The 13,783-nt window shown below is 36.7% G+C and overlaps 1 protein-coding gene across 3 annotated transcripts; it reads left to right on the top strand.

Annotated features, from left to right (window-relative positions):
• Positions 1 to 1,736: 1,736 nt before the first annotated feature.
• On the top strand, positions 1,737 to 7,500 carry saal1 (serum amyloid A-like 1). Of its 3 annotated transcripts, none has more exons than XM_004069584.5 (13): positions 1,737 to 1,878; positions 2,377 to 2,555; positions 3,047 to 3,148; positions 3,496 to 3,579; positions 3,690 to 3,769; positions 3,862 to 3,921; positions 4,007 to 4,122; positions 4,265 to 4,430; positions 4,557 to 4,639; positions 4,730 to 4,915; positions 5,056 to 5,195; positions 5,526 to 5,618; positions 7,126 to 7,500. In XM_004069584.5, the coding sequence occupies exons 1-13, from the start codon at positions 1,875 to 1,877 to the stop codon at positions 7,201 to 7,203; spliced, it is 1,371 nt and encodes a 456-aa protein (XP_004069632.1). In that variant the 5' UTR covers positions 1,737 to 1,874; the 3' UTR covers positions 7,204 to 7,500. The 3 variants fall into 3 exon arrangements, with proteins under 3 accessions (XP_004069632.1, XP_011474341.1, XP_078804805.1); XM_011476039.4 differs by having other exon boundaries at positions 1,745 to 1,878; positions 2,381 to 2,555; XM_078948679.1 differs by having other exon boundaries at positions 1,761 to 1,878; positions 2,403 to 2,555.
• Positions 7,501 to 13,783: the final 6,283 nt, after the last annotated feature.

Raw genomic sequence — 13,783 nt, 5'->3', positions numbered from 1 at the left:
TCTACACAGACTTGCCCCTATGGTGGTTGAACTCTCATGTTTATGCAAATCACTATCAGAAACTGAATTCTGTTCTGTTTGTGAAGTGACAAAGTTCTTTTGTATTTGTACCAAAATACAAATAGGGTTTTGTGAGAAATAAAAAAATTAAGCATTAGAGCAGTATTTATATATAAAAAGAAAAATATGTAAACAAATAATATTAAATGAAGACTAGTGAATGAGTGAAACTCAGTTGAATTGATGATATAAAATTATACTACCAAAAAGTCAATATTTGTTTTCATGGAGTATAAGTACATCCTGCTTTGTCTTATCTGCATGTGGAGTTATGAATTGCACAGGATGTGCATTTAAATGGACAATACTACATCCTTGATTCATATCATCCTCTTACGGCAGAGTCACATTGACACAAGAGGAAATTGCATTCTCCACGCATTTTTACAATACGTATTTTTCTTTTTGTGTGTAACTGTCCTGTATGTTCTGTAAGTGTGAATCTTTATCCTTAACATAACATTTTCCTAACATTAGTTTCTGAGCCAGGCTGCTCAGTGAGTGTGCTTGTTTGGTGGTTAGAACTAAAACTAAATATTCAAACTTTATTTTACAATTAAGAGATGTGCAACAACAATCTCAAAGTAAAGGTTCTCGTCACTTGAACTGATGAAGTATGTGTTTTTAACTGGTTTTCTAGTTAAGTCAAATAAAAAGTATATTATTGTTCTGTCATGGTCATTTCCCTTAAAGTGCACATAAAGTCATCTGTCATGTCCTTGTACAGTCATTTAGCTCAAGCTCCTCCAAGTGTAAATAGGGCTTTGAACCACTCCCAGTGAAGGACAGCTGTATAATGGAAAAGATTATTACTGCTGTGTTAAACAAAGGAGGATGATACTCGTAACTTTAAAATGCTGGTATCATGTTGACAGTGTTATTTAAAATTCAGTTTTGGTTTTGTCTGCTATAAAACTTGTATTAGAACTTTGTACAGTTTTGTTTAAATACAATTGAACGAAAAATTTGAACTTTCTTAAATAAAAAAGAATGACGTTTTTTTATTCTGTGGTCAAATGTATTGGAAAAGAGACTTATTCAGGCTTCATTTGCTCTATTGGATGAGTAGTAAGCTCTGGTCTCACGTTTTTAAAATCCTTTTTCGTTAATATCTTGATTTCCACAGGATTAGGAAACAACCAAGCAGGACATCAACATTAACCAGGCAGCAAAAGTATAATAAGGGAGTATCTTTGCCAAGCAATAACAATATCTAAAATAGTAGTAATTTCAACATTAGTCTATCAGGAGCATGATCAAAACATTTGCTGCTACAAACCCTATGACCCAAGTTTTTTGGGGTCATCTGTCATTTTGTATATCGCTGGATCCTTGATATTGCTCCCAGGATAAAGCTTGAATGTTACATATTGAAACGTTAATTGCATTGCAGAAGCTTAAGTGTGAGTAAAAAGTAATGTAAAATTAGGAATTAAAGACACGGTAAAAAGAAACAATTCTAAAAAATTATACAATCTCTACATTAAACATGGTGAAAACAGAGATTTAGGCTGTTTTTATGTTCAAAATGTTGTGTAATAGACACTTCCCTTAGAAAATCTGATTATGACCAATTAACAGGGGTGCAAATAAAAAAAGTACCAGAACTTGCCATCTCAATCACATTCCCACTCAGTTGTAATGTCTCGTGTTTCCTGTAGGAGGCAGTGTACGTTTTACTGGCACATGGAACGAATGACCCGCATGCGCAGTTGGGGTTATGTTGACAATGGAGACTGAATAGCTTATCTGCATCCATAATTCAAAGTTAAATCTCTTATTAACCTGTCTCTGCTTTGTTTAGACGCGCAACTATGGGTGAGTCAAGAAGTAACAAGTTTAAATAAGAAATCCTTAAATTATAGTTAAGAATTACTATCGTACTTGCTTAAACATCTGAGATGCAAATCATGTGTAGTAAGTTTAGCAGCTTAAATTTGAAATCGTCACAAGGATAAACAGTAGGGGTTATTGATTTAGTGAGTCTGCCCCTCATTGTATGCCTTTTGCCTTCCATCATCTCTATCTATCCAAATACGGAAAAAAACAACGTCTGTGTTTAACGGCAAGCTCAGCAACAACAGAAAATAATTGCTAATAACGTAGAGATAAGTAATACATTAGACTAGAATTGCTTTGGCTGTTTTCTCCAAATATTTCTAGTAACTTGATGTCGGAATTACTTTGCGGTGCGTTGAGGACTATTTCTTTATGTAGCAATAACTTCCAGCGCTTAAAAAGCCGAACTGCATTGTGGGTGTTTTTTGTTAGTTTATTTTTATTTATTTTTATTTTTATATATTTTTTTCTTTTAAGAAAGTAATACTGACGATGCTGAGCAGAAGGAGGAGAACTTCTCATCTCCAGTCATGGACCGTAACCCTTCACCACCTCCAGAAGAAGGAGATGGACAAGAGGCTGAAGATGCGGACGCCATCGGAGACACCGTTTACAGCAAACACTGGCTTTTCAGCACCTTGACTCGCCTTATTCATGTAAGCCAGCTGTCATTGATAAAATAATCAAATTTTAACCTAATATGCTCTTTAAAAAAGAAGCTAGCTCCTTTAGCTAAATATAAACATTGACATGCATTAAAAACTATAAAAGTTTTAAAGTGGGGGTGAAACTCCAGGCCTCGAGGGCCAGCCTGCTGCTGGATTTCTAGAAATCCTGCAATATCTGCTGCAGATTACCTGGATCAGGTGTTTTTAGCCAATAAGGAGCTTCAATGGCAGGTTGGTTTGGAAAACATGTTGGGACACGGCCCCCCAAGGCCTGGATTCTGAGAACCCCGCTTTAAAGGGAGACTGCAGCTTTAAAACTTAAATAGTGTTGGTGAATGTCACTAAGTTATAATTTTTTCCCAAATTTCACTCCCTGTCTTGCAGCTTTTTCTAAAAATCTGTACAGCTAGCTGTCTCGTGTGAGTTCCTGTGCTCCACAGGGAAATCGATCCTGCCTGAATGTTGACCTTTCCTTGTAGATGGTCAGTGAACTTTCTGAAGAGAACCCCGAAGCTCAAGTGAAGCTCACCGATGATGATGAGGAAGACCTGTGCAAAGTCTGGGATATGGCCATGGATAAGGTACACTTTCCAACTGTGTCACGTTACAAAGTTTACTTGGTTTTATTAATTGAACAGCTTCCATTTAAACCAAGTTAAATATAAATAGCATTCAACCAGAACACTAAAATCCATCAAAATTACTGGTGTTAAACTTAAGTTATCCTGAAAGCAAATAAGAAGGTAAATAAGTGGTTATCTGTAAAACTTTCCACTTTAGCATTATTGAATTTAAACATAATCTATCAAAACTATTACCCACATTTATTTAATTTCAACATTGCTAATTATGTCATGTTTTACATTTCAAATTGGAATTTCTTTCCAAGTTTATGTATTTGTGGTCCTTTTTTGTGTGCTGTGTGTAGGATGTGGCCCGTTTTCTGCAAGAATTTAAAGCTGCTGATATTCTCCTTGGAGTCATATCTAAATCCCGCTGTCCACGTCTCACAGTGAGTAAAGTCTTACTTCAGATCTTGCACTCTATCTCAGAATGTAATCGGCTTTTTCAGTTTGCTTACAAGCTTTATTAATTTTCCCTGTTTTTTTTTTTTTTCATCAGGAAATTTGTGTAGGAATACTTGGAAACATAGCCTGTTTCCCTGACACTTGTGTTACTCTCAGCCAAAAGGAAGACTTGTGGTTTGTAAACACCTAAATTATTATTATTCTTTTCTCATGCTTTGTGCTAAAGTTTCTAATTGTAAAGAAAGCAACTCCCTTTGTGGCCACAGTGCTGTGCTGTTGCTTCTTCTTGGAGATGCAGATCCACCAACCCTCCTGGAAACCAGCAGGTGATATTTACACTTTTTTTTTTTTGCTTGTAAAAATGCAGATCGGTGAAAGACAAACATGCACCATCTTTCACTATGTTTGCAGATTGCTGCTAACCTGTTTATCACACAAAGATGTCTGCTCTCTGTGGATTCAGCGAATACGACAGCAGACGTCAGTGTGTCCCAACCTCTGTTTTATCATGTCCAGCTCTACCAACAGTATGGCACCGATTTCATTCAATAAAAAGCTAAATAAATAATTATAACCAGAAAAAACTTTGGCTGCAAAAAGATTTCTATTCATATAAAATGTATACTGAATGGTTCAAATATGTGAATATTTGATGTTTTTTTTTATCAGCTGATTTGCTTGAAAAAGTGGGGGACCTGGTTGATAAACTGTTTGACCTTGATGAAGAGCTGATGAAGACCTGGATCACAGATAAGCCACAAGACAAGAGGGGGGATGAAAGTGACACCCCGCTGGACTTGACCTTGTGTCTTCTAGAAGCCGTCAAGCAGCTTCGGTAAGAATTAAAGGAAAGATTCTTTATTGATCTGACATATTTGAATGATTATTAATTACTTAGCAATATTGTTGGGGTAGCATTTAAACTACCCTAAAGTGACTCAAGCTTCTCTATTTTCTAAAGGTCAGAGAAATTAAATGGCATTGAAATTTACCTTCACATCTTTCAACTCATCACCACTGTAGAAGAAGGCTGTGAGATTTTTGGTGAGACGCTTATTTTCACAATGTTCAGCTGAGAGATAAGGTGGGCCTTGATGAATAAGACAAATTGTGATGCTTTTTTTTTTTTTTTAGCTGCTCCAGACGGCCCAGGGAAAGCAGTGTGGGACTTTGTCTGTGATGTCGTCTGCAAGGACCTCTGTCAGCAAAATGATCTTGAAGTTGCCTTACATGAGCAGAAGAGCACTCTGGTTCAAGCTTTCGCCGTGCTGCAGGCTCTCTACAGATGTCAGGATCAGTGGAAGAGCAAGGCTGACCCGAGTGGGTTTTTAAAACGTTTGCTCCACATTGAAACTGAGGCAGATGTGTTGATTACTCTGCAACTGGTGGCAGACATGTTTACTCTGCTGCTGCACTTCCTATGAGATTAATTGGACTTTCTTTGTTGCTTTTAACTCCAGATATAGATCTTATCTGGATCATCTTGCGGTTGTGCCAGCACCGCAGCGAGAACAAAGAGGCTGCGACCGATGACCAGCTGCAGGCTCTTTTTGAGATCACCTCTGAGTTTCTAGCCGACCTTTGCATTCACATTCCAAAGGTAACATTTTGAAGGAATTCTTTCACCTTTCTCGGTTCTGTCAGGTCATTTGTCCTGCTGATAAACAAAACTGTTTTAAAGCACAAATTCTGTCAATTTTGCTGTTGGAGCAGCAAAGTGTTTTTTTTTTTTAAACAAATGTTTTCATGTCACATTTCCCGAGATGTAATCATATAGCGTTTATTTCTCAATTTGCCCTTCATGGCAAATCACCAAAATGACTGGTTATTTTAATACATAATGTAAAATTAGTTTAGTTTGAATTGAGTTGTGTTAAAATTGCATGAGATTACTTAACACAGACCTGATTGTGTTTGTTCTTCCTTGAAGGAGACGGTCGTGGACCTGGTTAATAAACGATACTTGACTCGAGAGACTTGTCTCGCTGCCGCCAACAGTTTACTTCCCAGTTATAAACCCTCAGTAAGTGCTCCCTTCACATGGCTTCATGCATTATATGTACGTCTGTGGTTCATACTTGCACAGTTCTGTTTTGCGGTGAGCATAGTGGGAGTTCATTCTTTTGTTTTACAAACAAGAGGAACTAGACTTGGATGCATTTATTTATTTTTCTTTAATACTTTATTTCTGTTTCTACCTACTAGGGCTGCACGATATGAGGAAAACATGCGATATGCAATATCAGTGATCAATATTGCGATGACGATATAACTTGCGATAAATGAACAAATAGCAAAAACAACACAAACATTTCCATTTCACTGCAAAAGTTTAATTTAGATAATAGTCAAAATACCTTAAATTAGTCTCCAAATGACTCTAGTCTAATCAGGAGGGCAACACCTAACATCCGATTGGTCAACAACGTGAAGGGCTCCATCTGATTGGTCAAATGCATAAAGGGATTTTTTAAAATGTATTAAATAGTTCAAGTTGCCATAAGATTGTTTTTAACATTAAAGGTTTACCATTTATTGCGATTTTCGCCAACTTTTTGCGATATGGATATTGCACAGCTTGAAATCGCGATAACGATAAATTTGCGATTAATTGTGCAGGCCTACTACCTACAAAGACAAAAACAATAGAACTGGAAATCATCTCCACACTCCCTGATCAATTTGATTTGGATTCACAAGCTCACAATTCTGATTGATTTGTAATTCAGATCAAGTACATGTTGATTTATCTGTCATAGATCCCATTTAAAACCAATTTTGTTGTTGGTTATGAAAACCTGTTTTAACATAACTACCAGTTGTCATTTCGGTTAAACATCAGTAGAACTTTAAATTGTAGTTATGGTTTCTTACCAAAAAAAAGAAAAAAATGTTCTCGTAATAAATAAATTAAAAAAACAACATTTATGGATTTGATAAATTGAGATTTCATTTTAAGTGGAAATTGATTAAGTGAAAAGATACATTTTTTTTAAATTCAGCTATAAAACAACACTTAGACCTTGTTTTCTTATTAAAGCATCAATCATTTGAACTCAGAGCAACATCACAGTTTATGTCTGATTATAGGAGTCTTTTTGTTTTGTAGTGTTTTTTGTAGATTAAAATATTTTCTTTTTAGACTGTCTGCATTCTAATAATAATAATTTTTTGGTGTCCATAAAGACAATCAAGTCAGTTTTTATTCAAATTAAAAATATTACATGTCAATTGCATTTTCTTTTTACTAAACCTGGTCCAAAATGCATAAAGTTGGTTCTGCTTCTATTTTAAAAAATACAAAAAAATCTCCATTTGCTTTTTTAGTGGACTTTTTTTTGCTTGAAAGCTTAATTAAATCATTTGTTATTATGTCTGTATAAACTTAAAAATGTCTTTTGAAAAATCTTTAAGTCACTTAGTAAAACTGTGTTTGTGATCTTTTTTTTTTTAAATCTAATATCCATAGAACTGCTCTGGTGGAAAATGAACCTTGTGTTTCCATAATATCTCTTCCTCCTCCCTTGCAGTTTCAGCACCTCCTGGCCGCATTGTCAGAAACTGATCCCAAGTTAGCAGACGTGATGACGACTCAGTTTCCTGATTGAGGTTTTCTGCAGTTCAGTGTTCAGCACTCATTCAAACTCACATAGCTGCTTTTTATAGCAGCCAGTAGGTCTTTTTTAAATATCATCCTTCTAGTCAGAATATTTGCATTTCCATTGGAAAGAACCCAGCATCAAAGGCAGGCTTTATCAGCTATTTTTTATTAATGTGAACCTGCCTTTTGTTATTGGTTATCAGATTACATTTGTGTTGATATTTGACATTTTAAATGACCACAGAATGCTATTTTTGTACCAGTTATTCAACAGTGTTTCATTAAAAAAGGTATTAATTGAAAATGTTTTTATTGTCTCCTTTTATATTAGGGCACAGAAATGAAAAGCAAACACCAGGATCAACAAACAGGGTTTTATTCATTTAAAAATAGTTTATTAATCCTGGTTATTATTACTTATACTGACTGGATGGGAGTTTATGTTTTTAATAAAGACAATGTATGATAACACGTTTTTGCATCATTACAGTAAAATCCTGCCGGCCAGAGAGAAGAAAAATGATGAAATGAGTTTGCTTGCTTATTTTCTGGCAACATTAAATGTTTTTCGTGTATGTTTTTACAAATATCAATTTCCACAAAAGGCAAAACAGTTCTGAGTCATCTTTCTAAGCATATGAGTAAGGATGCTAATGCAGATGACAACATCAAGTGTTTTTCTGAGGGTGACAGTCACTCAGATGAAAGGCGTTGTAGCCTGGGAACAATAAACTCATTTGGTTTCCAAATGTGCCATTTCACGGAGAAGAGGAGGACAGCCTTAAGCATTTCCAGCAAGCTTACGAAGGCTCTGTGAATAAAGCATCTTTTTAATTAAAGCTTGGATTGATATGTAGAACACTCTTTCTAATGGAAATCCCAGAAGTACGTGTGATGGAGACGGTCCTGTGGAAGGGAAAAAGTGAGACCCCCCCCCCAACAGGAGTTGAACCTTTAAATAGACGTGTGATACACATGGCTTACCTACAGGACGCGCTTGTGTTTTTCATGGTTGCAGTGTAATCAAGCTTGGCCTTTCAAGACAGCTTGTGCGTGAGGACTTGCACTCTGCTGGCTGCCTCGTCTGCAGGCTCCGCTGCAAGGCAAGTCATGTCACACAGATCAGCATGGAAGCCAGATACCTCCTGCTGCTCAGCCAGACCGCACCGTCAGTCTGCCAATCTTCACAAAAACTTGATATGATCAGACTTCATGAGCACCCAGCAGCTGGTGTGTGAATGCTGGATTACCCTGCACATCACTGGCAGAGGGGTCTTTCAGGTGTTGTGACACTGATGCTGAATGTCAGTGACTCAGTTTGCTCTAAAACGCTGTTCACCTGTCATCTTCTTTGGATTGGCCTGAAATTTTGCCCCAGAGGAAAATGCATTCTAGTTCTCTTGTTCTTAGTTTTTTGTAAAAGTCAACTTTTTTTTTACTTACAAAGTAAAATATTATCAAATGTGAATCACTTTAAAATGTTTAAGACTTTCATTGATGTCAGAATTAAGCAAGTACCTGTTAAACCATAAGAAAAAATGTTTGTAACAGAAGGTTTAAATGTATTTCTGGGGTTTCTTGCATGAAAGCAATACTCTGTTACAAAACAAATTACAAAACATAAACATATGTTACAGAGAAAGAACAAAATAATTGTCATATTCGGTAAACTGTCCGTGACTGTAGCTGTCAGCAGGACTGATCGTGAATGCACGGGGAGGACGTGAGCAGTTTCACGATCTTTGATTTGCAGCCGTAACCCGTTCAGCATCACCTGGCTAGAGGATGCTTAGAAAGACACATGATGCTGCTGAGGGCAATCAACCCCAACCCTCATTCATTTCCTGAGCTCCGGGACTCTATCTCCTGTCAACAGACTGACAATGACACAGTCCACTTACCCTTTAATCATGTGGGATTACCTGTTTCTATGTTGTTTCATCTACATTTGACTAAAATGTGATTTTAATTTTTGGCAATTTTAGGTGAGGATCTTTTGTGTGTATTCTGTTTTTAAAATGAGGTCTATTTGTCTTGAGACTATATAAACTTAGGCATTTTAATGTTTCTTAATGGCACGAGGAAAACTTGTAGCTGCAGGAATAAAGAAAAATATTTTTATAGTTTAGCAAAAGACAATTTTAGTATCAGCATCAATTATAGCAGAATATTTTTATGTTCAAAGTTAAAACTAAGGAATTCATAAAAATTTGTACATTTCTGGCACATATTTAGAGATGATTTCCGATGCCTTATCCATTTTTTGTGTAACTTTAACCCTGTGTACTGCATGTTCCTTGGAACAAGGCAGGTGTTTATGGAAGCTGTTTGGTGCTTGTGTGCTCTGACTCCTGTCACCGTGCAGCATATGCTGCTGTTTGCTTTGTGATGAAAGAACTGGAGCTAATTAAAGCAGCTCAGGCCTGCTGCAGGAAGTGTGCGTAAGCAGACCATTCACAGTTCCCACGCATTGCTTGTTCAAATGCGTCCCTCCATCAGCTGAAAGACTGGAATCCCATTGATGAGGAGCAATCAGAAGACCTTGAATATCTGGAAATTTAAACACTGGTGTTATAACCAAAGGAGTAAAGGGGAGCTAGACCAAAGAACAAGTTATTGTTTGTGTACTGGCAGCTCAGCAGGTGGAGCTTCGGTTATGTAACTTCCAGGTCCTTCATGACTAATAGTGTTTTTATGCCGACAGAATCATCACCTCATCCCTGATGTGCTCTTCACCGTGTCGAGAATGTTCCTCACATTCAAAAACTACTTCTTCATTTTAACTCCAAAGTGGACTTATGAAACATTTCCATTCAACACCAACTTCTGAAAAAAAAAAGGAAAATACAAATAAGAGCAAATACTAAATAATAAAATGTTAGATTAGTCATGTTGTCAGACTTATGAATTTTCCCAAACGAAATGTGCAGTTTTTACTTTTGGGTGACCAGTGGGCTGAGCAGCCTGACATTAACCCTTGTGCTATCCTCGGCACTTTAACATTCTGAGCTGGGTCATCTAGACCCACTAGACAGTGCTCTGAGCCTTTTTTCTTCAATGATTTTTGATCTTCACTGGTGTCCAAGAATTACATGAAATCTTTCCACCTTTATCATGGTAGGGAGAACACGTCTATGCAAGGATGGAGTCATCTAAGATAGCACAAGGGTTAAGTCAGTCATCAGTTGGAGGTTTAAATCCCAGACTAGATGATCAGTATGTCCTTGGGCAAGACCTTTTATATTTCTGTAAGGCTATACCGTGCCTGACTACACATAATGATGAATTGTAAAAGAAAACAAACAAAACAAAAAATAAGTGTGAACTGCATTCTATAAAAACATCTGAATCTAAATCATCTAAATGATTTTTTTTCTTTAAGTCTTCACCTTCGGGAAATTTGTGTTCTGAACCAAGCCAAAGTACAGTAACACCATGTGGTCAGTTTTTGATTCATACTTCTTTGGTCCAATTGGATTTTGTTTGGGTGATTTTTTTTTATTTTTTACATTGAGCACATGTAAAACAATTGCTTACTTCAGAATTCTTGCTTTTTTAGTTGATTGTCAAATAGATCTGATGACATTTTTAAGAAAAAATGTTCAGTAGTTAAGCCGCTGAAGGGTCTTTAACATCAGTGTGTGAATGTGTGTGTGCATGGGTGAACAGGACTGTGATTCTAAAGTGCTTTGGCCTTTTAAGAAGTTAATAAGGCACTAAATAAGGATGTACCATTTATCATTCACCAAAAAAACACAAATACTGGCCCAGCATACTTTAACCCACGAGAACCCATGGTGACAGTGAAACAGAAAAATATCAGAAATTGATTCTGTGGTCCACTTGGTTTGTGGTAAAATACACACACTTTTATTTTTAAGAAAACATGGGTCTGGGTTCTTATGGCTTAATTTACATAAAATATCCCAACATTTTAAAAAGTGTTTCTTCGCAAAAATTAAATTTAAGAAATTGTCATTTCAAGTTCTACCTCGAGTCTTCGGGGCGGTTTGTTATGTGTGAGATTAGCTGTGAGAGATCTCTTGCAGCTTGATGCTCAGACACTGTCAGTAAATCCCTCTGATTGGAGTGAACAGAACTGGGACAGACTGGCCACTGTGTGACTCAAACCCCTTTAAACATGTCTGTCTCCAACCACAAACATTACAGCAGTTTGTGACACTTTAAGTTCTTAAAATGTGGGTTTTTGTAAGATTTAAAAAGAAAAAAAAAAGGTTCAGATATTTCAGACATCTTGCTGTTTGTGTTTAAGAAAGCAGAGAATAATGATCATAAATACTGCTTGCATTTGAAGTGAGCATATTTGAAATGTAATGAAATCTGATAATATCCATAATAATGCATGGCCCCATGTTGCAAGGATCTGTACACAATTCTTGGAAGCTGAAAACATACCAGTTCTTGCATGGCCAGCATACTCACTGGACATGTCACCCATTGAGCATGTTTGGGATGCTCCGGATCGGCGTATACGACAGCGTGTTCCAGTTCCTGCCAATATCCAGCAACTTCGCACAGCCATTAAAGAAGAGTGGACCAACATTCCACAGGCCACAATAGACAACGTAATCAACTCTATGCGAAGGAGATGTGTCGCAGTTCATGAGGCAAATGGTGGTCACACCAGATACTGACTGGTTGTCTGAGTCCCCTGACCCCCTCAATAAAACAAAACTGAAGATTTCAGAGTGGCCTTTTCTTGTGGCCAGTCTAAGGCACACCTGTGCAATAATCATGCAATCTTGCAATCATGCAATAATCATGCAATAATCAGCATCTTGATATGGCACACCTGCGAGGTGGGATGGATTGTCTTGGCAAAGGAGAAGTGCTCACTATCACAGATTTAGACAGATTTGTGAACAATATTTCAGAGAACTGGTAATTTTGTGTATGTGGAAAATGTTTCATATCTTTGAGTTCATACCATAAAAAATGGGAGCAATAACAAAAGTGTTGTGTTTATATTTTTGGTCAGTGTATTTACTTTTATTTTTCACTGGTGGTTCTAAGCATTATGTGAGTATCTTGGATTGTGTTTTCTAAAATGAACATGTGACTTGTTTGCTATAACACATGAGAAGAAATTCTGTTAAAAATACACACATCAATGGCTAATATATTATATTATAGCTTCGAAGTGTCAAACCTAAGTATTCACTGCTAAAAAATAGTTTATATAAACACATTTGCTGTTCTAAATCTTTAAAGCTCTTGCAACCGTAACAATAGAACGCATGAAGCAAAACAGTAATATATCATTGTGAAATACTTTGACCAACAGTCCCCCACCCCCACCCAAACACAGCATCTTGAGCACCTCATAAAACTGCGACCTCCTATAGATTTACTTCATGCAGATTAAATCCAGGAACTGTCAAGACTTGATCACAACATCTGTAGCAAAATGAGGTGGAGTTATAAATGAAATACATTGGTAAACATTGTTATAGAGTTTCAAATATCCTCAGATCAGTTAATTTAATGTAAATTAACTGATCTGAGGATTACTCAGATAAAAAAGTTGAAAGTTCTTTCTTAAATCTCTGTTGCTGTGTTTCAGATCAAATAAACCTCACTCAAGGAGGTGAACACACATTTATTAAAGATTTTATTATTTTTACTCAGAGCACATTCTGCTTCCTGTCACTGATGTACCACATTGATTACCAAAACAGAACAGATGCTCACGTTTAGCACACAGCTGTTCCTTTCAACTCATTACAGTCCATTCAACACCATGTCTGGACAATTATTGCTTTAGTCAATTACATCATCTGCGGTTCTAAGGGGAAGTTCTCCTCACTGCCTCCTGGGTTGTGTAAAACATCCATTCAAGTCACGGGTGATGAAGACCAAAACCACCTGAGACAAGCAGAGTGTGAATCATCAGTACATACAGTGTATCCCTGCACGATAGCTTTGACCCGAGGAGGATCTGAGGGGACAGACACTGCCGTAAAGGTGACCAAAGCTTAGAGAACATTGGTGGTTATGTGTTTTAAGTAATGAGGCCTCTGGGGGCTCAGTGATCCCTCATCTTCTTTTTGTCGGCAGGAGCCACTGAGAGCCTTTTCTCCTGATTGTCTTTGACTTAATTTAAATCCCAAAAGGGGTTTAAAAACATGATGATTACAAATGTTTACAACACAAGGGGGTCAAGGGTGTTTACAGGGCAGAGACGTGGATTTTAAAAAGGGGGTCACTTAAACAGAAAGGCTGCTCGTGCGTACCTATAACATCAAGTCTTCTCTATTTTAATCAGGAACATGATGTAGTTTAATGATGAGTTAAAAGAAAATAAAAATATAACATCTGTTCATACTGAATGTGCTCAGTCATAAAGATGCATAAAGGTACAGCATATTTGCATATCAGCAGACACTTTGATAAAAACTTCTGAATAATGTCAAAAATGTAATTCTGTAGTTGGGTTATGAAGTTGTTTGTCTAAATTTGAAATATTAATAGTAAAGATTGAAATTATTCCTTATTTTTTTACAGTCCTTCGTTGATTATGAAGTTATAGGACTCCACTGTATTTTCTAATGCAATACAAATCGTGC

Source organism: Oryzias latipes, chromosome 6 (genome assembly GCF_053564925.1).
Source record: "Oryzias latipes strain Hd-rR chromosome 6, Olatipes_Hd-rR_3.1".
In the NCBI taxonomy this organism is placed as follows: domain Eukaryota; kingdom Metazoa; phylum Chordata; class Actinopteri; order Beloniformes; family Adrianichthyidae; genus Oryzias; species Oryzias latipes.
The sequence above is the reverse complement of the archived record's forward strand: the minus strand, read 5'-3'. Positions and strand labels throughout refer to the sequence as shown.

Excerpts from the sequence above, each read along its gene's own strand:
- saal1 (XM_004069584.5), top strand. Across the intron at positions 4,123-4,264 it reads CATGTCCAGCTCTACCAACA|CTGATTTGCTTGAAAAAGTG; the intron begins GTATGGCACCGA and ends TTTTTTTATCAG. Across the intron at positions 4,640-4,729 it reads AGAAGGCTGTGAGATTTTTG|CTGCTCCAGACGGCCCAGGG; the intron begins GTGAGACGCTTA and ends TTTTTTTTTTAG.